This window comes from Pollachius pollachius (genome assembly GCF_949987615.1).
Source record: "Pollachius pollachius genome assembly, chromosome: 19".
Classification (NCBI taxonomy): Eukaryota; Metazoa; Chordata; class Actinopteri; order Gadiformes; family Gadidae; genus Pollachius; species Pollachius pollachius.
Genome location: NC_136952.1, coordinates 2,917,157 through 2,940,660, shown reverse-complemented (window position 1 = coordinate 2,940,660; position 23,504 = coordinate 2,917,157). Strand labels below are relative to the sequence as shown.

The window sequence follows — 23,504 nt, the reverse complement described above, 5'->3', positions numbered from 1 at the left end:
ACAGACAGACAGGTAGACAGACAGGCAGAGGGACAGATAGCGAGACAGAAGAAAAGACAGACAGGCAGAAGAACAGACAGACAGACAATGAGTCAAACAGAAGAACAGACAGAAAGGCAGACAGGCAGACACACAGACAGACTTCACAGGCTGTGGGAGAGCAGGTTTGTGGGCTGTGGGCTGTGGGCTACCCCCCCCCCCCCCCCCACCCGGTCCGGGTTCACCTCAGCCCTCCAGTTGCCCCTCCCACCCCCCTCCTCTCAGCAGGGAGGGGCCCTAACCAGCCGTTTCAGTCCCCTAAACGCTCCTCCAATGCCCCAGGGACCGGGAATTAGTAACGTCTCAGGCTGCCTGGACATCATTAAGCAGTCAATCTCTTGCGCGTGTGTGTGTGTGCGTGTGTGTGTGTGTGTGTGTGTGTGTGTGGAACTTTTTTTGCAAAGATAAGTTCATATGGTAAGATAAATCCTATGAACATTTCTGCCTTGTATATTATCGTGGACAGAGGTCCCATCTGCCCCACCACCACATAGTCATCCAGCCCTTCCATCAAAGGGACTGAACTCGTAGCGCAGGTCTTCAATGAGCAGGTAGGGGTCAGGCATCGTGCTCAGGGACACATTCAGACCGTGGACAACGGGGATCGAACCCAGAACCTTTCAGCTGGAATCAAACAATCCTAACCACGAGTGGACTCCCTGGATTTTCCTCTGGAAGGGGACGACTAGGACGCCTGCCGTCACCGCCCCCTTCACGTCCCTGGCTAAGACCAGCCATTACCAGACAGACAGACAGATAGACAGACAGCTTAAACATGGACCATTTCTGTCACATCGAGGTTCCTCAGAGCCAAACCAGTTGACTCGGAGCCTCCCGGTGGCCGCTGGCAGTACTGCGGCCAGACCGGTGACATAATGTCAGGAATGAGGAGGAGAGTGACAGGGGACGATGGGAACAGCAGCGTTGACTACTTACACCACGTTCCCTGCATAGTGCTTGACACGGAAGTCTCGGTCAAACTCCAAGCTCTTGTCCGTGGGCGAGAGCTGCAAGAGAGAGAGAGGGGGGGGTTAAAGAGAGACAGTGAGAACGATACCAAACATTAATGTCCATTCAACAAGAGCCTGAGGTAGTACTGTAGCGTTAGGCTCAGATTAAACCGAGAAACACCCGACCCCGTGCTCACCCAGTGACACGACGTGCTAAGGGGTGCTAGCTGACGGGGACACTGAAGACAAAATGGTTGTCAAACCCGTCCAGCAGAAATGTCTGTCTCGCTTAAATGTACCAGCTAACACAAAAAAAAGTGCGCCTTGCGTTTTCTTTGTCTCAAACACCATGTGTTTGGTTTGGGAGTTGGGGTTGGGTGGTGTCTGGCTTGGGTGGTGTACTTGTTGGGTGGTGTATTTGTTGGGTGGTGTCTGGGTTTTTTGATGTCTGGGTTATGCTGCGGCTTGCAGGCGGTTTGATACAGGGGGCACTCGGAACATTACGAAGTGCAGAAGATGAACAGAAGGCTTAGAGTAGAGGATGACAGACAGGTGATGGGGGGAGGGAGAAGGGGGAGGGAAAGGGGGAGAAACGCTGGGAGACAGAGCGAGAGGGAGAGGAATAGTGTGAGAATGAGAGAGAGTGAGAAATACAGTGCCAGGGGAAGAGAAACATGAAGACAGCAATGTGAGAATGAGAGACGGAGAGCGATAGTGTTACAGACAGATAGAGAGGGAGAGGGGAGGGGGACAGAGAGAGGGGGAGAGAGACTGATAGGGAGAGAGGAGAGGGAGAGAGGGAAGAGACTGAGAGGGAGAGAGAGGGAGCGAGAGAGAGCGGGGAGAGAAGACAGAGAGGGAGGAGGGAGAAAAGAGGGAGGGGGAGAGGGAGATAGAGGGAGCGAGAAGAGAAGCGGGAGAGAGAGAGAGGGAGAGGGAGAAAGATGGAGGGGGGAGGAGGGCGATAGAGAGAGAGAGAGTGATGAGAGACGGAGAGGAGAGAGAGTAAGTGTTGAGAGGGAGAGAGTTGAAAAGAAAGTGAGCTGGTGAGGAAAGATAACAACTGAAATGGAGAGTTAAAAAAGGCGTGGCAGACGTGGGGAGAGACCGCATTGAGATGAGGCAGGAAGGAGAGAGAAGAGCCGGGGAAGAAGAAGAGCTGGGAACAGGGGAGGTTGTGAATATGAATTTTGTAATGAAATTATGTATGTATGTAATATCCAGCCTGTATGTGCAGCTGCTGTAGATATATGCATGCAGCTCAGTCACATGAACAGAAGTACAACTCGTAGGCACACAAACACTCACACACACACACACACACACACACACACACAAGTCATCCTCATTTGCTGTTCCATCGCACGCTGGAGAACCTCACACTCATTACAACACGTTCCTCCCTGCGTCAGCTGTGTTGTGATGCAGCCGGGCTGATCCCCAGATCTGCATCTCGGAACCGAGGGCATCGGAACAGGAGCACGCTCCTTACACCGATGGCGCTCGCTACATAAACCCTACCATTCATAAAACGACTGCACTGAGAGAGAGCGAGATCGAGAGCGAGCGAGAGCAAGAGAGAGAGAGAGAAAGATTCACAGACAGGCAGACAGAAGGATAGAGATGTATAGATAACTGAGAGACAGAAAGAGAGAGAGATAGAGAGAGAAGAAGAGAGTATTAGAATAGAGACATCTGTAAAGTCCGAGTGTGGGGGTAAGAAATCATTGTGTTCAGTCATGTGTGCAGGGCTGTGAATGAATGGAATTATATCACCTGGGCTCCAGCGCTGTCTGCTGAATTATTACTTTCAACAGGGGAGGGGCTGTGGGTGAGGAGGGATGACTCATGCAGTCACAGGAACACACGCGCACATGCACGCACACAAAGACAAACACACACACACAAGACCACACAAACAAACACACACACACGGACACAAAGACAAACACACACACAAACGTAAACACCCTCACGCAATCAAGACACACACACACACATACACATTGAAAAACACACAGAAGAAAGACACACACACACGTGCGTGTGCACACACACACACACACACACACCAGACACACACACGCACACCGGTCCCACAGGAAGATAACACTAGGCCTCCCAGACAAAGATGTCAGAGACTGTATGTATGACTGAAGTGAGCGACTGCCACTTGGATTCCCCTTCAAACTGAGAACCACTGGGATCCAAACCCCTCTGATCTCTGCAGAGTCGCTCCTGCTTTTCTTTTTACGGCGGTTTTCAAATTTGGCCGGGGAAATGTAAAGGTTCTTAAAGGTGATAGTGGAGGAGGTGGGCGGGGCGGAACGACAGGATTTGTGAAACTCGTGAATATTTATGACGAATGTTATGATGCAGATGTCTCGCCTCCGATTGGCTAACAGCACTGTCCGTCACAGTAATAAAACCGATTAAACCGCGGGCACCGCGACCAGGCACCGCGACCGGGCACTGCGGGCACCGCGGTTACTGTGACCCGGAAACTCCCACGGACCCCGCCATGCCCCGTGAATGAATGAATAAATGAATGTCCAATCCAACCATTTCTTCCTCAACTCTTCTTCCTTGGCCAAGAGATGCAACGTTGATTTGTTATCGCCACAAATTGCACAGGCACGAACTTGTTCCGCAATGTAAGCACCTTGCTGTTACCTACCTGCCGAGGTGGGCTCTGTGTCACCTGGCCGCAAAATCAATACTTCCCAAGGGCCATCGCAAGCCAAGGTGGGCGAGGCCATGAATACTAATTCACCAACTGACGTCAGTTTGCAAGGCTTTGCTTATTTGCTTGTTTATGCGTCTATTTTCTTTCATTTGCTAATGCAGGCGATAGAGGCAGAATAACATTTTCATGTTCAGCAGGCATATGCAACTCCGGTTGACCTATCGTATTTCAAAAGGAACGAGCACACCTTTAAATGAAATACACAAGAAATAGGCTTTGACACACACACACACACACGGAAACTGAAATCAAAATATTGCACCCTCAGACAGATAAACAAAAACAAGCAGGCATACACTAAATTAATCGTGACATTTTCAATAATACTGCTTCTTGTCTTGTCTGTTTGTTGTGTGAGAATGTGTGTGCGTGTGTGTGCGTGCGTGCAGATTTCCCTCTCCAGTCGAACCGTGATGCTCATCGAGATTCAATCAAAACAATGCTTGGCAAAACAAGCAATCCTTTGGTTTTCTCCCCCAAATAAATCTCAAAATCCCAAACGGGACAAATCTGAGAATCATTCCAGACGAATATGAGTTTAGATTTTCGATTCACATGATTGTGAATTTGTTTTTCAATGTTTTCACATGGGTTAATGCCTCAAATGGAAATGTGCATTCAAATGTTCCTATTGGCCCAGCTCAGTTACAGAAGAGAGAGAGCGAGCGAGCGAGAGCGAGAGACAAAGAGAAAACAATCACAGAGCAGGCAGACAGTGTGTGTCTGTCGGTCTGTCAACAGTAACATGATGGGGCTTACAGCAGCAGCTCCATCAGTCTGTGACTTCCAAGAACAACATGCCGTTGCCAAAGAGTGACGAGCCATCTGTGAGGAATGGGCCATTCCTCTCCAGTGTTGGGGGGGGGGGGGGGGGGGCTAGTTGCAGAATACGCGAGTGTGTCACTTGCAAGGACTTTAGTGGTGAGCCATTCAGGATTTATTCAAGTGACTAATGGTCACAGCAGAACCTATTCGGAAAAAAAAACAAGCATACAGCTTTTCTTTCATTTTGAAAGACAAACTGTTGTATTAATTAAGTGTTCTCGGAGATGTTTGTTCAAACATCAAACCAAATGTCACAACCAAATGTCATGTTGTTTGTTCAGATAATGAAATGACTGTTGGTGAGTCTGAATGGAAGGAGGAAGGGGAGGGGGAGGAAGGAGGAGGAGGTGGAGGAGGGAGAGAAAGGACAAGGAGGAGGAGAGCGGGGAAGAGCAGAAAGTAGAGTAGGAGAGCAAAGATCAAATGAACCAGCATGACGACTGCTTCAACACGTCTCTCTCCAAGGCAGCCAACAGAGATATCTCGTGAACATATGTTGTTGTGCTGCTCATGGATGACTCATGTTTCACAGTTCACTAACCCTATAAAAGGAGCTCAGTAAGTCCATCACCACCAGGGGGAGGCAGCTGCCGGAGTCGTGGCCCCGCCCTCTCACTGCCGGGCGTGGCAACACCCGGCTGGCTAGCAGCTAACCGCTAATGCCCTCCTCCGTCTCCATAGCAACCCTCATCCGCCCCCACCAACACCACCACCTAGGGCCCCCTGGCCCCTGGACAAACCCCGGGCGCCCTGTGGGGAGGACGGGTGCCAGGACTACAGCGGGGGGGGTGGTTGTCTGTCCCAGTGATGAGAGTTTCCCGTCCAATGCACTGAGCCCCAATCTGTCAGTGCTTAACAGAGAGAGGATAGGGGTCCTGATCGCCCCAGCCGACCGGATCAGACCCGACTAGACGATCCAGACACAGCCTGTTCCCTCAGAGCAGCACAGTGTCAGAGTCGCGATCGCAACTGATGCAAATTGGGTGTGACGGAAGCAGGTGCCAACAGAATGCTGGAACCTGATGCTGGAGCCTTCAGTCCTTTCTGACTTAGCGTGTGTTGTTTCCATAGCTCGGCAACGACCGCCATGAACTCACGTCGTCTGCAGAGCGACACATCTACGGTGAAACACATGACAGAACACGAAAAGTCGCATGTAACATATTAATCTGCGTCCGTGCCTCCTGGCGGGGGTGCTAGGATCGCCCTGTGTGTTCTGTCTTTCTGGGTGTTTTCCCGTTGTGGGCGGAACTACCGGGCTCCGTGTCCTCCGGACTCCTCCTTTCTCCGACTCACCCAGACCCACCTGTCGATCATCATATTCAAACCTTCCAGCTTATCTACTCCGGCTTCTCAACCGTTCATCGCCAGATGCTCAAACCGTCTAGCTATGTTAGGAGCGGCTTTGTTGTCTCTGTGTCCTTATATTGAAGATCGCCGGGGTCTAACCCTCTGCTCCATTCCAGATCTTCCCACTTCCCGCCGTCCTTCCACACCGCCTTCCCGGTTTCCACACCGACCCAGCCGGCTGGCCTTCCACATCAACCAGCATCTGCTCTTTCCCAGCAAATAAACATTTTAACTTTACAACCCCCGTCTGTTACTGTGTGTTTGGGCACCCCCACCCTCGGGACATAACACGAGTCAACCATGGACAGCGATGTATTGAATTGAATACAAATCACACGATGCTTCTCCGATACCCTTCAAGACGTCACACTGTGTGTTGCATATCCTTGCGTCATGTGACTCCTCCCCACCCAGACCCTCCTCCTCGTGGTGGGGGTGTTCCACGGCGCTCCGCTCATCCCCACCCTGCCTCCTCTCCGCCCCGCCCTCTGTCCTTCCCGCCTGTTGGACGACCTTGTGCGTCACGCTAAGCTAATGAGCGGTAGCCCGCGCCGCAGCCGTTAGCCTCCCGCAGCGCGCGTCGCGCATTACCGCCGCCAAGCGGTACACTATGTTAGCAGGGGGAGACCTGTCGGACCACAGCTCGTACACACGCACACACGCTAACGCACAACGCCTACAATGGAGGGAAGGAACAGGGGATTTGACGGCATCACTGGAAGGAGAGAGAGAGAGAGAGAGAGAGAGAGAGAGAGAGAGAGAGCGGGAGAGCAAGGGAGAGAGCATGAGAGAGAGAGAGAGAGAGAGAGAACTTGCAGGAATGCAGGAACAACAGAGAGACAGAAAGCGATAGAGCAGAAGAGGAACTCAAACAGCCTGCCATGGCTTTCCGTCCCAGGGCAAACTCCTGTGTCAGCAAATAATTAAAAGGAATAATAAAAAAAACAAGAAGATCAAAGCAGAGAGGGGATGGAGCAGGATGCACTTCTGCTCTCCTCTCCTCCTTCTCTCCTCTACTGATCCTCCTCTCCTTTCCTCCCTCTCCTCTCCCTCTCTCTCTCTTCCCCCCTCTCTCTCCCCTGTCCTCTCCATCCTCCCTCTTTCCTCTCCCCCTCTCCTCTCTCTCCTCCCTCTCCTCTCCCTCCTCCCTCTCCCCCTCTCCTCCCTCTCGTCTCCCTCCTCTATCTCTCCTCTCCCCCTCTCCTCCCTCTCGTCTCCCTCCTCCATCTCTCCTCCCCCTTTCCTCCCTCTCCTCCCTACCCTCTCTCTCCCCTGTCCTCTCCATCCTCCCTCTCTCCTCTCCCCCTCCTCCCTCTCTCCTCTCCCCTCTCTCCCTCTCCCCTCTCTCCTCTCCCCCTCTCTCTCCTCTCCTCCCTCTCTCTCCTCTCCTCCCTCTCCTCCCCCTTTCCTCCCTCTCCTCCCCCCTCTCTCTCCCCTGTCCTCTCCATCCTCCCTCTCTCCTCTCCCCCTCTCCCCTCTCTCCTCTCCCCCTCTCCCCTCTCTCCTCTCCCCCTCTCTCTCCTCTCCTCCCTCTCCTCTCTCTCCTTGTGTGATGTTCTTTTGGCGAGGCATCTATATCTATCTATAGCATATCTATGTAATGACTGGAGAGGGCTGGCAACGCTGCCAACACAAACACACACACACACACAAACACCCAAACACACACACATACACACACACACACACTCTGTCTGATTTGTGTGTGTGTGTGTGTGTTCTGTGGGAACACACACACACTGCAGCGTTGCATCTCGCTGCGGTGTGTGTGCGCGTGTGTGTGCGTGTGTGTGTGTGTGTGAGTGTGTGTGTGAGTGTGTGCACGTATGCGGGTGCGTGCGTTCCCACAGAACATAAAGTTCTTATTAAGAGGCAGCAGCTTGGGGAGAATCAGTCCTAAAAATAATAACCACAGAAATATACGTTGTTCTGCTGTTCTATGAGGGCGTGGAACTGAGGCATCTGACAGTACCGCAGTGCAAGGGTGACCCAGTGGGAATCGAACCCCTGACCCCCGGCAGGGTGGATACCATGCTCTGTGTATCAGTGCTCGGTCCGACCAGACCGCAAGTATTTTGAGGCGGAGAGTCAGGAACTAATCAGACAAGTTCAGAGTTGTGCTGAACTTACTGAGCAGTCAGGGCACAAACACAGAGAGATAGACATCTCCTGCAATGGTTCTGGATCCCATGTTGATCGTGTGTGTGTGTGTGTGTGTGTGTGTGTGGGTGTGTGTGTGTGTGTGTGTGTGTGTGTGTTGTCTCTGATGCAGAACACCACTGATTAATACATCAGAGGGCTGAGCAGACCGAGGTTCTTGTGACTCCCGAGCGCTAACTGTGTGTAGCTAACTGTGTGTAGCTAACAGTGTGTATCCAACGGTGTGTATCCAACTGTGTGTAGCCTAGCGCTCAGCAGTGGTGAAGCTGCACAGAAATAGAGAGAGACCATTTCAAGATCCCGGTTTATCAAAGCCTTATTCTTTATTTCCCTTCCTAGCCCCCAATACAAGTCTGAGTCATACTGCACTTCTATACACCAGGTCTGTGATGTGTGACACACTTTAATATAAATGAGTGTGAATATATTTAGCAGGATATATACTTTTGGGGTCAACTGCGGGAACGAATAGCAAAACATTTAGATTAGTAGTTTGGGAGACGGAGTTCAGCTTTTAAACTGTTTGCCCTCAAGGTTCCTCCGTTTTGAGCTGGAAATATTCGCAGTTTGTGGCTTTTTCTGTTCAAGGCCAGTCTTCATCGTCAGTTCACAGAGAAACACAGGATTAGACTGAGCTTGTAAATCAGAGGAAGCACTGACCACTCTCAAAGATACTCACTAAGAAAGCAACAGGACTCTAAATTAGGTCCCCATGGTTAAGAATATAATACCAAACATACAAACATCAATACACTATTACAGAAATGAAGTACCATCATATGAATTATAAAGTATTAACAGACGACCAATGGTAAGTTATCATCCAAAAGGTGTGAGAAATGTTTGTTAATGATGACCTGGATTAATAAGATGTCGTCACTTCACATTTCATTTATTTAGCAGACGTTTTAGTGCAAAGTGACGTATTGATTAAAAAACATGTCATCAAGGAGCAAGTTGCGTCTCAGTTAGGAAACAGTGATGTTTAGTTGCATTCAAAACTAACTAAAACCAAAGGTTATAGCTCTCAAATTGGTTGTTACTAGATATGCTCTGATTCTTTGACTCCACACCCAAGATACGTCTTCCTACGCCTCCCACTGTTCTGCCCTCCATCAATATATCCACCTTGAAGAACACACACCTCAGGAGCCACAGCAGACCTCAGGTCTAGCAGAGAACTGGGAAACCCTGCAACTGAGAACCCTTCAACTGGGAACCTTTCAAGTGGAAAAAGCTAGCTATTCCTTTTCATTTCCTTCTAACTTTGCCAAGAACTTATTTGCATGATAGGTCACAGAGGAGAGCTAAAATGATTAACTTGACTTTAGCTTCCTGCTCCTCAGAGATAAAATACTCAAGGGCAGTTTCGCGTGATTGTATGCAAGTATTAATTTATTATTTATTTCTGGATTCATTTTGAAGGATTACTTTGTCTGAGGTCGACCAAGGATATATGATTACCCTTAGGAAATCTGGAAACTGGGTTTTGTGGTTGTTTACGCATTTGAGAGAGCTCAGGAACAATCTGTTTAAACTCTTCTTCTAGATTATTCTATGGTGATGAAGATGATTATAGTTCAGTAGATATTTGATCCTCTTTCCCTTTCCAGGGACAATTATCACAAATCAAAAGGATCCTATAGAAATACAAGATTCAGACGTTGCTGACTTGTCTTCAATATTCATATTATCTTAAAACGACGAACAGAGGAAACAGTGATTGGGGAAGGATTAGAATTTGGCTGTGTGAATGTTGGACAGTTATTGTTAAGCGCTTTGAGCGGCTACTGTTTGGAAAAGTGCCAGATAAATGCGGTCCATTTACAATTTATTACGACCAGGGGTGTAGGCAAATCAGTCAAGAGTGAATGGTGCAGAATCCCACCTCTGCTCCTCACTAAAGCCTTCTCACAATGCCTCATCGGTACAAACAGGCTTTTCATAAAACATGAAGCGCTCAATATTGCATGATGAGAGAGTCCTGTGTTTAAAACAGTGAACACAACCCGCCCACTGACACCTTCAGGATAGCAATGAGGTTCAGAGGTTTGCGTTCTTTCCAACATGTTTTGTCTGTGCTCTGTTGAGGTCATGAAGCTCAGAGAGATCAGTATGGTCACGACGAGGACGTGAGAAGATGTGAGAGGAGGTGAGGGGATGAGGTGAGAGGATGTGAGAGGAGGTGATAGGATGTGAGAGGACATGAGAGGAAGTGAGAGGATGCCAGAGGACGAGGCGAGAGGATGTGAGAGGATGTGAGAGAGCATAAGAGGAGGTGAGAGGATGAGGTGAGAGGATGTGAGAGGACATGAGAGGAGGTGAGAGGATGTGAGGAGGTAAGAGGAGGAGATGAGACGATGTGAGACGATGTGAGAGGAGGTGCGATGAGGCAGGATGTGAGAGAATGCGAGAGAAGATGAGAGGATGTGAGAGGATGTGAGACAATGTGAGAGGAGAGGAGGTAAGAGGAGAGGACGCGAGAGAGCATAAGAAGACGTGAGAGGATGTGAGAGGAGGAAATAGAAGCAAAGAGGAGAGGAGGTGAGAGAATTGAGAGGAGGTGAAAGGAGAGGAGGACGTGAGAAGACGCCAGAGGAGATGAGAGGACACGAGAGGAGGATGTGAGAGGATGTGAGTGGCGATGAGAGGACATGAGAGGAGGTCAGAGGAGGATGTGAGAGGATGCGAGTGGAGATCAGAGGATGTGAGAGGAGGATGTGAAAGGTGGTGAGAGGATGTGAGATGAGAGGACATAATAGGACATGGGAGGACATGAGAGGAGTGAGAGGAGATGGATGAATTTAGAGCAGGTGAGAGGACGTGAGAGGAAGTATCGACTCCCAGGCTCTACAGGAGGGGGAAGAGATTCACAGATCGATAACGCAGCAGTAGGCTTCAGTGATTCACTGTTGCCCTCATTTGCACATGGTGATCCCGATGGAATACCCAAAGTGTTTCAAATAAAATATCCTTACAAGTAGAAATATCTAAAAATAGGTATAATAACAAATGTATACAATTAAATCATAAATCCTCTTTAGCCAATGCTACTCGTTGCTTTGTGAAAGAAACAGCCTTTTCATTGAGTTAGTCGCCCTCCCTCTCTTCTCTAGTCTTTCTTAAACACTAAATCCAGTTGAAACAGATGTTGAAGCCACACAAATCCCATTGGTTGCTAGTGACATCACTTGCAGGGGCAAAATGTGGAGTCAGCTGCAATGGCACCCTATCGCTGGTAAATGTCGCCCCCTTGTGTTCACAGAGGAGTAGTGCACAATGCGTTCTCTCAACAACACCGCACTCCACGATGAGGTGAGGTCCGGGAACAGAACAGTTTGCCTCATGTTAGTTTGCTCAAACAAAAACTATTTACACACTACTGAGCGGTAAACCATCATATCTTCAGATCAAGATGGACAGAGGTCTATCTAACCCAGATCAAGATTGACAGAGGTCTATCTAACCCAGATCAAGATGGACAGAAGTCTCTCTTCAGATGAACAGAGGTCTTTCTTGATCTCTGCACTCTTAAAGCTGTATTGTTATCACGTTCTTCACTGCTGATGGAAGGTCTGCCCTCTGGTGTTCTCGGACAGACCTTATCAAGATCTGCATCATATCTCACTGCCAATCAGGAAACCAGACCCTCTACAAAACACTGTTCACCGTATCAAACGCCACACAACCACCGCTGAACCCAGTCATTAGCGAGCCTCCATTTCAAGCTCTCCGGTGACACCTTCGTCAGTAGCGTAGTGGGAGCCTACCTTGCGGCTGGTGTAGTGAGGCCTACCTTGCGGCTGGTGTAGTGGACGTGCTTGGCCAGTTTGCCGTTGAGCCCCTGCAGGAAGACCTCATCGGTGACCTTGCCCACGTTCATGCAGGCCTCGTCCAGCACGGAGAAGATGCCCTTGTGCTGCTGCTCCACCAGGTCCACGATTATCTGGTTGTTGAAGTAGTCGATCTGAGCGTCCGAGCGGAGACGGGGGAGAGGGTTAGTGACGCAGATCACACAAGTCTGGGAGGACTTCAACACCTGGTGGCCATTAGGACTTCATCTTAAGTGTCGTACTAGTCACATACGTCTTGTTATGGCCGGCCACAGTGGGAATAAAAACCACTAACCCTACCAGAGCTAAGGGCCTGCTGTGCCCTGTGTTAACTGCTGTTACACAAGACCAGCATGAAGCCACTAACTTACGAACAAACTAACGTACGTCTAAAAGGCATCTACTTGGCCCGAGTAGAAGCAGCACTAAACCGTTCATACCAGCGCTCTGACAGTCGTACGGTTCAACCTGTAAGAGCGTTCTGGACCTCAAAGTGGAACCAAAGGTAGCGTACGTGTTTCCAGGGGATGCCCTCCCTCTGGTACTCCTCCTGCTCCTGCTTGAGCACCAGCTGGATGAACAGCTGCTGCAGCTTCTCGTTGCAGTAGTTGATGCAGAACTGCTCAAAGCTAGAGACGGACAGAGCAGAAGACACAGAGAAAGGGGCTGGTTTGATATGATTGATTTATAGAAACTTAGCTTTGCTAAGCTGCTGCTGTAGGTAAGCAGTGGAATGATGATGAAACCACAACAGCAAAAGAGTTTTACACAACATCTCTGGAAACCAGAGATGCATTTGGGCCTCATATGCTGTGGTTTGGTGTGGGCTCTGAGCGAACACCTTGTCCTGGACACTATTTCTATACACCTAGACACCTTGCATTGATTCTCCACCGCAGCAGGGACGGACGTTTGGTGACTATACTGACTACAGTTCCTGATCCTGTATGCTTTGCGGGAACCCGCCCACATTCCTCCAGACATGATTCATGAATTAAAGGTGACATATTGTACCACCAGGTGTGAGTGGGATTAGATTACAAGCAGAAAGCTTGCCTCTTCTGACATTACATTTACATTTAGGGCATTTAGCAGACGCTTTTATCCAAAGCGACTTACAATAAGTACATTTGTCATAAGAAGTGAAACAATATATCGCTGTCAGTACAGTAAAGATGTTCATAGAACCAAGTGCAAGTACTAACAATCGCAAGGCTTACCCATTTCCTGTGTACAGCAATGCTAGCAGCTACTGCAGATGCTACACAATTAAGTACCATGAATAAGTGCAATGTAGATTTAGTGCGTACAATAAGTGTGTACATTAAGTGCCAGGACGTACAAAATACAATGGTGGCCGGAAGGGGCTGGGTAGCTATGCAGAGTCGTTAATATGTAACCTCTGACATCATAAGTGGGTGAGTCCACCTAGATGTATGACAGATAAATGGGCAACGTTTGCTACATTCCACTGGGTAGGCAGGTAGCCTGATCTATCCAGCACACATCTAGGTGGACACGCCCACTAGTGATGTCAGAAGAGGCAGATTTCCAAAATGGCTTGTAACGGCTAATCACACTCACACCTGTTGGTATAATATGTCACCTTTAACAGTTAATCTTAAACAGTGAAAGAAGGGCTTTGATAACGGATGAAGAATAGACCTCTGCTACAAACTACAGCCGACCTGTTGTTCTGGAAGATCTCAAAGCCGTAGATGTCCAGCACCCCGATCACAGTGTTCTTCCCGTGGACCCTGGCGTCGTAGTTCTTCACCTCGATGACGTCGTTGATACGTCCCACGATCCAGCAGAAGAGACGTTCATACATGGCCTGAGAGAGGAGAGGGAGACCTTCATACATGGCCTGAGAGAGGAGAGACCTTCTTACATGGCCTGAGAGAGGAGAGAGACCTTCATGCATGGCCTGAGAGAGGAGAGAGACCTTCATGCATGGCCTGGATAGGAGAGAGAGACCTTCATGCATGGCCTGAAAGCGGAGAGAGACCTTCATACATGGCCTGAGAGAGCAGAGAGACCTTCATACATGGCCTGAGAGAGCAGAGAGACCTCATGCATGGCCTGAAAGAGGAGAGAGACCTTCATACACAGAGAGAGGCTCCCTCCTCCAGAGCCACAAACTGGTTTAATAAAGTAAACGTGCGGTATTAATAACGTCTACATGACTGCTAACGGTCTGAGCACATGCAGCCTTGAGCAGGGGGCTAGGAGAAGGAGGGGGAGCCCAGTACCTTGGCGAGGGCGTCCCGCCCGTAGCTGGCCTCCTGGGCGGTGTGCTGCTTGTCAATGACGTCGCGGCCCGTGGCCACGGTGCGGAACAGCAGCGCCTTCTCCACGTTGTCCTCCGGGGTGGAGAGCAGCTCCCCGATCACTGACACCACCTTCGGGTTCTGGATCAGGATGACGTCCCCGTCCACGCCGAAGGACAGGTTCCCCTGGAGGAGAGCCCAGCTTCAGTGCCCGCTCTACCCTTCAACTGCTTTCATACATTTCCTCCTTTCTGCTCAAACGCTGAGCACCTTTACGCTGCGCATCGTACACGTCCGTCGACGGACGACGGAGGGCGTGTCTGACGTATGGGTAGCGCGATCTGATTGGCCGACGGATCCGCCGCTGCCTGAAAAGTTAAAAGTTCTCAACTTTTTGTGGCGGGCAATGGAGCCGACAGAACGGATTGACCCACAATTCATTTCAGGAGCGCCTCATGCAGAGTCACTGAGATCCGTCGACGGACGTGTACAGTGTGAACGCAGCGTTACGGGCGAGAAGCTGAAGAAGGACAAAAGTGGAACACAGACGTGAGGTCATGACCGACCACGGGGCGGAATCAAACCCGGCTCGCTACCGAGCGTACTACTAATGCTGTGAGCGCACTAATGGCTGGACTCCATGTATATATGTATTGTTTATATGTTGTACTAAACATCAACTACACACACCCAGTGGCAGTGAACATGCCGCGCAACTGAAGCCCCATGGAGGACTCTGTGCCCCAGCTTGGCTTCCTTGCGGTCAGAGGGATTTACAGCAGACCAGACGAGACACTGAGAATCCCCCAGGACATCTTAAGCCACCAGTCGCCACACTGTTCCTTCCCCTCACTCTGCTGATTCCCCACTTCCCCGTGTGATCCCTCCCCTGGCACGCTGGTGGGTTGTTGACTATGGGGCGACACGTCCTTCTGCTAGAGCTACTGAGCTCAGGGAGCGAGGAGGCTGAGGAGAAGATTACCACCCACCAGATGGAGCGTGGTGGCCAGGATCTTGTAGGCAGTCAGAGTCTCCTCCGACGTGAAGCCGATCACCTTCATGGCGTCCGCTACGGCTTTGAAGTCTGCTCCATCGTTGATGGAAGACTGGAGAGAGAGGGAGAGAGAGAGAGAGAGAGAGACACAGAGAGAGAGAGAGAGAGAGATGGAGAGGCAGAGAGAGAAATTAATTGCACAGATGGGCTGTGTAACACATGGAAGCGTTTTACGAAACTCAAAGAGGCCAAGAAGTGTTTTTCTCACACAATAAAAAAACCCTCAGACTATTGAATAAGTGGGGTGAGCCTCGTAAAGCTGGGCGTCGCCCTGCTGCTAGGGGAACAGACTGCTGCCGCAGCGCCTCTCGTCCCGGTCTCCATGACGTCAGCGATGCTCTACAGCGTCGCTCGGGAACCAGGAGCACTGAGGCATGAGGTCGTTAACACCGTCTGCAGCGCCGCGCTACTGTCACCGTGGGACCCCTGACCCCCTCTACTGTCACCATGGGAACCTGCTCTACTGTCACCATGGGAACCTGCTCTACTGTCACCATGGGAACCTGCTCTACTGTCACCATGGGACCTCTACAGTCTGACCTGCTCTACTGTCACCATGGGAACCTGCTCTACTGTCACCATGGGAACCTGCTCTACTGTCACCATGGGAACCTGCTCTACTGTCACCAGGGGACCTCTACAGTCTGACCTGCTCTACTGTCACCATGGGAACCTGCTCTACTGTCACCATGGGAACCTGCTCTACTGTCACCATGGGACCTCTACAGTCTGACCTGCTCTACTGTCACCATGGGAACCTGCTCTACTGTCACCATGGGAACCTGCTCTACTGTCACCATGGGACCTCTACAGTCTGACCTGCTCTACTGTCACCATGGGAACCTGCTCTACTGTCACCATGGGAACCTGCTCTACTGTCACCATGGGAACCTAATCTACTGTCACCATAGGAACCTGCTCTACTGTCACCATGGGACCTCTACAGTCTGACCTGCTCTACTGTCACCATGGGAACCTGCTCTACTGTCACCATGGGAACCTGCTCTACTGTCACCATGGGACCTCTACAGTCTGACCTGCTCTACTGTCACCATGGGAACCTGCTCTACTGTCACCATGGGAACCTGCTCTACTGTCACCATGGGAACCTGCTCTACTGTCACCATGGGACCTCTACAGTCTGACCTGCTCTACTGTCACCATGGGAACCTGCTCGACTGTCACCATGGGAACCTAATCTACTGTCACCACAGGAACCTGCTCTACTGTCACCATGGGAACCTGCTCTACTGTCACCATGGCACCTCTGAGCCATGTGTCTCCCATATGCTCCAGCGTCTGCACCCTGGGGTAAAGCGAAGCCCCAGTATTAAACAGCTCTACGCTTGGTTAGAGCTCCCACTCTTCACCACCACAATTTAGAGGAGATCAGTCATCTGTTTGAGTTGGTTCTCCTTCACCTGGAGATCAGATCCCATGTGATCGGGGATTGACTTGACTTTTTACGGACGCATTTATTCGTTTTTGTGACGATTTCAAAATCCAGTATCTTCATCTTTCAAAATGAGGTCCACATAATAATTACATCACCATTAAAAGGTTTGAACATTCATGATGAATAAAACCCGAGGCCTCACCTTGACCTGGCCCCCGACCTTGATGTAGGCGTAGGCCTTGGGGTCTTTCTGGATGTGCAGCGAGCGCAGCAGAGACTCCGGCCCCCCTCTGAGCAGCTGGGGGGGGGGGGGGGGGAACCAAGCAAACGGGTCAGTTAGGAGGGAGTGACACCGGGACGCACCCCCTCCGACGCCCAGAGCGTCACCCATCACTCACTCGTGGCTCACCATAGATAACAAACTCAACTTCAACGAACATGTCATTACCACACACAAACGTGCACATCAAAGTCTTTGTGTCATACACAAACTGAAATCACTGTCTGTGGCCCCCCACCTCCTCCTACTCCTCTACAAAAGCATCATCCAACCCTTCCTAATGTACTGTCCCCCCTGCTTCTTCACCCTGCTCACTGTCACCAGCAAAAACAGACTCTTCAAAATCCCACACATAGCATCCAAGATAATCAGAGGCAAATGACCTTGCTATTGCACGCCTGGCACGTGTAATAGTCAGCAGCCCTGGACACCCCCTTAACCAATTCTTTGAATTACTCCCATCTGGCCGCAGATATAGGGTACTAGACTGGAGAAAAGCCCATTTTAAAAGAAGTGTTGTCCCCTCAGCTATCATAGCACTGAACAAAAATATGTAGATCCTTCATGACTGTATATTGTCCATGTCATGTTTATTTCTGCCTACATGTTTTTCTGTGGTAAATGTGGGAAGAGGGATATCTGTTATCTGTTGTGTGTGTGTGAAAATAGTTTATTTGTTATCTGTGCGCCTCACAGTGTTGCTACACTGTGTTGTGTCTTTTCAAATGTATGCTGGCCTGAAACCAACTTGACTTGACTGTGTGAAAACAATCATCCCCTCGGGGACAGTAAAACACTAACTAACTAACTAACATTCACCCATTCATGCAAACATTCACCAGTGACAGCGGAGTCAACCACGTAAGGCGACAGCCAGCTCGTCAGGACCAGTTAGGGCGAAGCGTCTCGCTCAGGGACACCTCGACACTCTCACGCTAGGAGGAGCCGGGGATCAAACTAGCAACCTTCCGGTTAGCAGCCAACCCACTCTACCTCCAGAGCCACATGCCGCCCCCATATCAGTCATCGCCCTCCTAGTTATCTTCTAACACAAGCCGCCCTCACCTGGTAGAAGGAATGGAAGCTCCTCTCTCCGTCCTGCTGGAAGATGACCCTGGACTGATGATAGAGAGGGACTGGATTTAAACCGTTGCTAAACTGAAATGAAAACAAGTGAATAACATCCCTTCCCCTGTGCTGTGTGACTCTTCACAGACTCCTGTGTGTCTTCACTTGTGCCTATCACTTGGTTAGTTTGTAGCTAGTGTTGTGTAGTATTTAGCACATCCCAGGGCCCCTGAACAGGAGGGCCCCTGAGCAGAAGGGCCCCTGAGCATAAGGGCCCCTCACCTTCTCCAGCAGGTAGTTGCTGATGTGGCCCCCGATGGGGTCCCCCTTGAAGTCGAAGTTGATGTCCATGTACTTTCCGAAGCGGCTGGAGTTGTCGTTGCGGTTGGTCTTGGCGTTTCCGAAGGCCTCCAGGACGCAGTTGGACTTGAGGAGCATGTTCTTCACCCTGAGAGGAGCAGGACAACATTACAGGGCAGCTCCTCCACGCCCGGACCCAAGGTACCAGGTTTGAGGCCCAGCTTCTGCAGCCTACCGGCAAGGCATTCATTAGCAACATGCCTGACGTCGGAGCGAACGAGTCTTGGACCGTAAAGGACTCAAAGCGGACGGGAAGCCTAGAGATCTTATTTAGATGCCTCCCAACCCCTTCCTCGTGGCTGGTGGATCACCCTTAAACGGAGGTCGAGCTCTACTCTGATGTATTTCAGCATTAGCTGCAGAAGCTGTGGTCATTTTCAGGGAAGAAAGGATACTGCGTCAGTCAACAATGCTGCTAATAGCCTGAAACGACGGCTCCTCCCTTCAACAGAACTGATATTTGATTATTTTTAATGATATATCGGAATAATTCGATCTTGTGACTAATGCAACCAATAACAAGTCACCAGCAGTAGGATATTTCAGGGTCTGTACAGCCGTTTGGACACAGCAATAAGAGGTGACCACATTATTCATATGTTAACAATATTATATCATAATTGGAGCTGCCAAAATTAGTCCACTAATCATAAGTTGATCGACAGAATACAGAGAATCTGATTTTGATAATCAATTCATCGTTAAGGCACAAATGACGAGCACTTTCTCCTTAATGTTGCAGGGCAATCCAAACATTTGCTTCATGGATCGTTACTAAAGAACCCGTTTTGTTTTTCTGGGATGCTTGTCAGATAAAGCAAGCATGTATGCGACATAACTTCGGATGGCATATTCTATGATTTATAACACTTGATAAACATTATATTAACAAAGACCAACATGTGCAGTGGCGTGATCCTGGTCATAAGCCATGTCCGAGGCATTGCTTTATGACGCTGAACCCTGGTCAGCTCGCCCCGCCTTCCGCCGTCCTGAGCCAATATTTACCGTGCATAACATTGTGCGTGTTGCACAACAGCGTGTGTACCTGGCTGATAAGCAGCGGGTCTCTCCCCAGGGACTTGAGGGGTTGACTCCAGAGAGAGTGGAATTCTGTGCAGAATCGACGCCCAACTCTTTTCCCTACACGCCTTGAATCTGACACATCTGATCTTTGTTCCTCTAGTGAACTTCAGAGGGGCTTCGGTCTGACCTTCTGCTGTCCCTGACATTTCTTACTTTATTACCTCATTTGTTGAAAAGTATGACTCGGTCAGTCTAGAAATACTCCTATTGTCTACATATCTGCTAAAGTAATGCGGTTTATGGACAGGCAGGAGTAAAGTGTATTTGATGGGCTCTTTGTGGTTTTATGGGAAGGAATGGGAGAGCAGATGGACGTGGTTCACATGTATCCTGGGACCAGGGTGGGAATCAAACCTGCGTCGGTACGAGGCGTAGTGCCCACAGGTTGAGGGCCCCAGCGCGCTGCCCGGCGGCTGACCTTTGACCCTCTGGCCTCGTATCGGACGGTTCACAGCGCCCATAAAGCCCTGTCCTGCAAGGGGGTGCCGCTGGGTTCAAAGGCCTCAGATAAGAGTAACCGTGGTAACCGTGGTAACCTTGGTAGTATGGATTATGTAGCGAGAACTCTTCTGCTGTGACTAGGGGGCTTGGATTAGAATACGTGATAAGTGAATGCACGGTTTATGTATGACATGCAATCTTTGATTACATGGCTACATGGCTACAAGACTGGATCTTTATTCAATTTATTTGTTTGGGAGAGAAAGCCCTTATGGAGGGCCAGATGAAGTCAAACACTATCGCAGGGTTCATGTCATATCAGTTCACAGTAAAGTATAAACTACAAAGGATCACTCTCCAATCATTGGCAAAGGATAACAGAGATGGTGTGCCCTGATTACTCTGTTGAATCATTGACAGTGAAAGTGAATTTATTCCAGGTATCAGATCAACAGCTTTATAGTGTCGGTGTGGAAACCTTTCCCTGATAGGAGCCACCGGGGCCTTCTTAACCTCACCTCTCGACCTCGGCCCGCTGGTTGGGGTTGGTGATGGCCGCGATGTACTGCATGATGTACTTGCTGGCCTCAGTCTTCCCTGCTCCACTCTCCCCTGAACAAGGACGAATAGAATAGAATAATAGAGATAGAATAATAATAATAATAGAGTTAAGGTCTATTTTAAGAACATGTATTCAACCAATGTTCAAGTTCACTTGAACATTTGTTTAATGATTAACATTTACACTTAAATTAAGAGCATTTAGAAGGCGCTTTTATCCAAAGCAAATTACTTGGTCCAATAACGCAATGTTTTAACACTGTGTGAGCCATTAACTCAGCTTGGCCTTATATAGAAAACATAAACATTTAAACGTGTGTTTTTATTTCAGGGTTTTCCAGGTTTGCAGTCAGGGCCGTCAGAGGCGCAGTTCCCTCTCTGACCACTGAGTGGCGCTGCAGTAACCGCAGCGTTGTCCATGATGTCATGAAACCTTTCGCCATTCAATGTTTTCTTTAAAACCGAACACGCACACACACACCCACACACACACACGGACACACACACGGACACACACATGTGCGCACACACACACACACACACACACACACACACACACGCACACACACACACACAACCAACCATGCACACACAAACACAACCACAACCACACACAAATACATGACAAATCTGACATCCCACCTACGGCAAAAAACAAATTCAGCGTGGGTTTAATGTTAGAACGGTATTATGACACACACACACAGACACACACAGACACACACACACACACATCAAGACACACACACACACACGTGAATAACGCGGGTGGTGGTTTAGGTTACGGGTAGAAAATCTTCCCTCCCTGTGACCAACGCCCCCCCGGCCGACCCCCCCTGGTGGGGTGGAGGGTGAATGATAGGGGGGGGGTCACCTGAGATGACGATGCAGGTGTCCTTGTTCCTCCTCTTCATGGCCTTGTAGGCGGCGTCTGCGATGGCGAAGAGGTGCGGCGGGCGCTCGTACAGCTCGCGGTTGCGGTACTGCTCCACGGCGTCGCGGCCGTAGATGTTCATGGCGCGGTACGGGTTCACCGACACCACCACCTCCCCGATGTACGAGTAGATACGCCCCTTCTCGAACCTGGAGCCGGACGGAGAAAGAACTGGGTCAGCACAGCTCAACATTTACATTTGCATTGAGGGCGTTCAGCAGACGCTTTTATCCAAAGCGACTTGCAAGAAGTACATTTGTCAGAAGAAGGAGAAACAACAACATATCGCTGTCGGTGCAGTAAGGATGTTCATAGAACCAGGTGCCAAGCACTAACAATCGCTAGATTAACCCATTCCCCGTATACAATGAGACACTACACAATGCCAAGTACTATTTTTAAGTGCCAGGACGTACAACATACAATAAGTGCGTAAGGGGGGTGTTTTTAGGGAGAAGGGAAGGAGTGGGGGGGGCTATGTAGAGTCCAGAAGGTCACCCCAGGCCTTGACGCGGACTGAACCACAACGTAGGTAGGCATGTGCCACAACAGCGACAGCACAATTACTAGGTTAACATGGACAGAACCAGAACTGGGCCAAGAGACGCTTGCGTCACATGAAGGAACACGGAGGATGAACGATGTCCAATGCAAGAAGATAACGCGCTCTTGTTTTTGAACGATGATGGGTTGATTTGTTAATGTATGTAATGTGTACTATGTAAAATATGTGTTGAAGCTGTCGAATCAGATTAAAAGCAACTATAAAAAGAAAAAAAAAACAGCCGAGGTAGAGTCAGTAGTCAGGATAGAGTAACTCAAAAAATAAAAGTATAGTGTTAACTATTGATTCATGCTAATATCCCAAGCCACATGTTGTGATTTCTCGCTTTGTTTTCCGGGCACGGAGCAGGGGGGGTTAGAGGGCTTCTGAAGTTGGACCGAGGACATCGGAGATTGAACCCAGAGTCTCAGCGGGCAGCCGGACTCTGCTACGGCCAGTATGGGTTTTGTTTCCAAGCTGTGCGGCGTTATCTTTATATAGACACATTTATACAGTAGTTAATCATCACTGATTAAATGTCAGCCCCTGATAAGCAAGTCCTCAATCTCTTCATAATCTCTTCATAACGAAGACAGCAATGATGACTGGCTTTTTCCGTCTGACCTAACTGAGTTGTGGTTTTGCATTCTAACCTTCAATGTGAGCTTAATATTATTAAAAGGTCAGAGGAAGTACATAATGAATACACATGTCATGCGTAAACAAGAGAATACTGAATCCAAAACTGAATTCCTTTTCAAGTCCAATGGTTTATTACCTTTTGTCCAAACCAGCTTATTACACAGATATGCTCGACATTTAGCAAATGGCTGCTTGTTTACTTCTAACGTCCCACTAAACTCAACAGAGCTTTATTACAAACACATCGGGTTTCCTACTAACACCCATGATTCCTCAGAATTATGCTGTGTTTACGTTCATGACGGTGTCCTAATAAGGGAACTCTAACACGTTCAGGCAGAGCGTTCAAGTGTGAGTCAAATCTCCGCAGAGACCTGGAGGAACTGCCCGCCAAAACGATGCAGTCAGCGAGCCAATCGGCTGTGCTCGTTAGAGAATGCTCTCATCCGGAGCAACAGCAGGGATCCTTCATCCATGAGCAGGTAGGGTTAGGCGTCTTGCCCAAGGGCACTGGGGACAGTGGGAGTTGAACCAAGGACAGTTTGGCTGGGAGTCAAGCACCCTAACTACTAGAATCTCCGCCTCTATGAAACACTCATCCATATTTAAGAAGTGTATTTTCCTCTTTTTCACTTTCATCCTGTCTGTCTTCTTTGGCTGAAGCCACCTGCTTGGCTGCCTGTCTGTCCAGGGGGAGAAACCCTCCCCCTCTTCCCACTTCCTCCCCTCTTCCTGAAGATGAATGGCTCCTTTCTCCACAGCTGCTTCAAAGCCCGCTACTGCAGTGAACCTGTCTGGCCCCACCGGTCCCAGCTGGTCTGACCCGGGCCCGGTGGAAACATCTGACCAGGCGCTTTGGAGGTTTTGGAATAGCCCAACGTTGCAAAATGTTTACAGCCCTAATAAGACACTCCCATTGGTTGGAAATACCTGGAAAGCCTTTCAGCTGTCGTCATCGCTCTCTC

At 49.5% G+C, this 23,504-nt stretch overlaps 1 protein-coding gene across 1 annotated transcript in view; it reads right to left on the bottom strand.

Moving 5' to 3' along the window:
• Positions 1-971: 971 nt before the first annotated feature.
• Positions 972-23,504, bottom strand: part of myo1d (myosin 1D) — a gene marked incomplete at its 3' end in the record, with an annotated part of 36,809 nt that continues 14,276 nt past the window's right edge. The window contains exons 2-12 of the mRNA XM_079757391.1: positions 21,294-21,502; positions 20,377-20,470; positions 18,254-18,419; positions 17,969-18,022; positions 16,826-16,921; positions 15,163-15,279; positions 14,156-14,359; positions 13,592-13,737; positions 12,418-12,532; positions 11,867-12,037; positions 972-1,046 (exon numbers count right to left, since the gene is read on the bottom strand). Of these exons, the coding sequence (XP_079613517.1) occupies positions 972-1,046; positions 11,867-12,037; positions 12,418-12,532; positions 13,592-13,737; positions 14,156-14,359; positions 15,163-15,279; positions 16,826-16,921; positions 17,969-18,022; positions 18,254-18,419; positions 20,377-20,470; positions 21,294-21,502 (1,447 nt within the window). The remainder of the gene's footprint in view (positions 1,047-11,866; positions 12,038-12,417; positions 12,533-13,591; positions 13,738-14,155; positions 14,360-15,162; positions 15,280-16,825; positions 16,922-17,968; positions 18,023-18,253; positions 18,420-20,376; positions 20,471-21,293; positions 21,503-23,504) is intronic.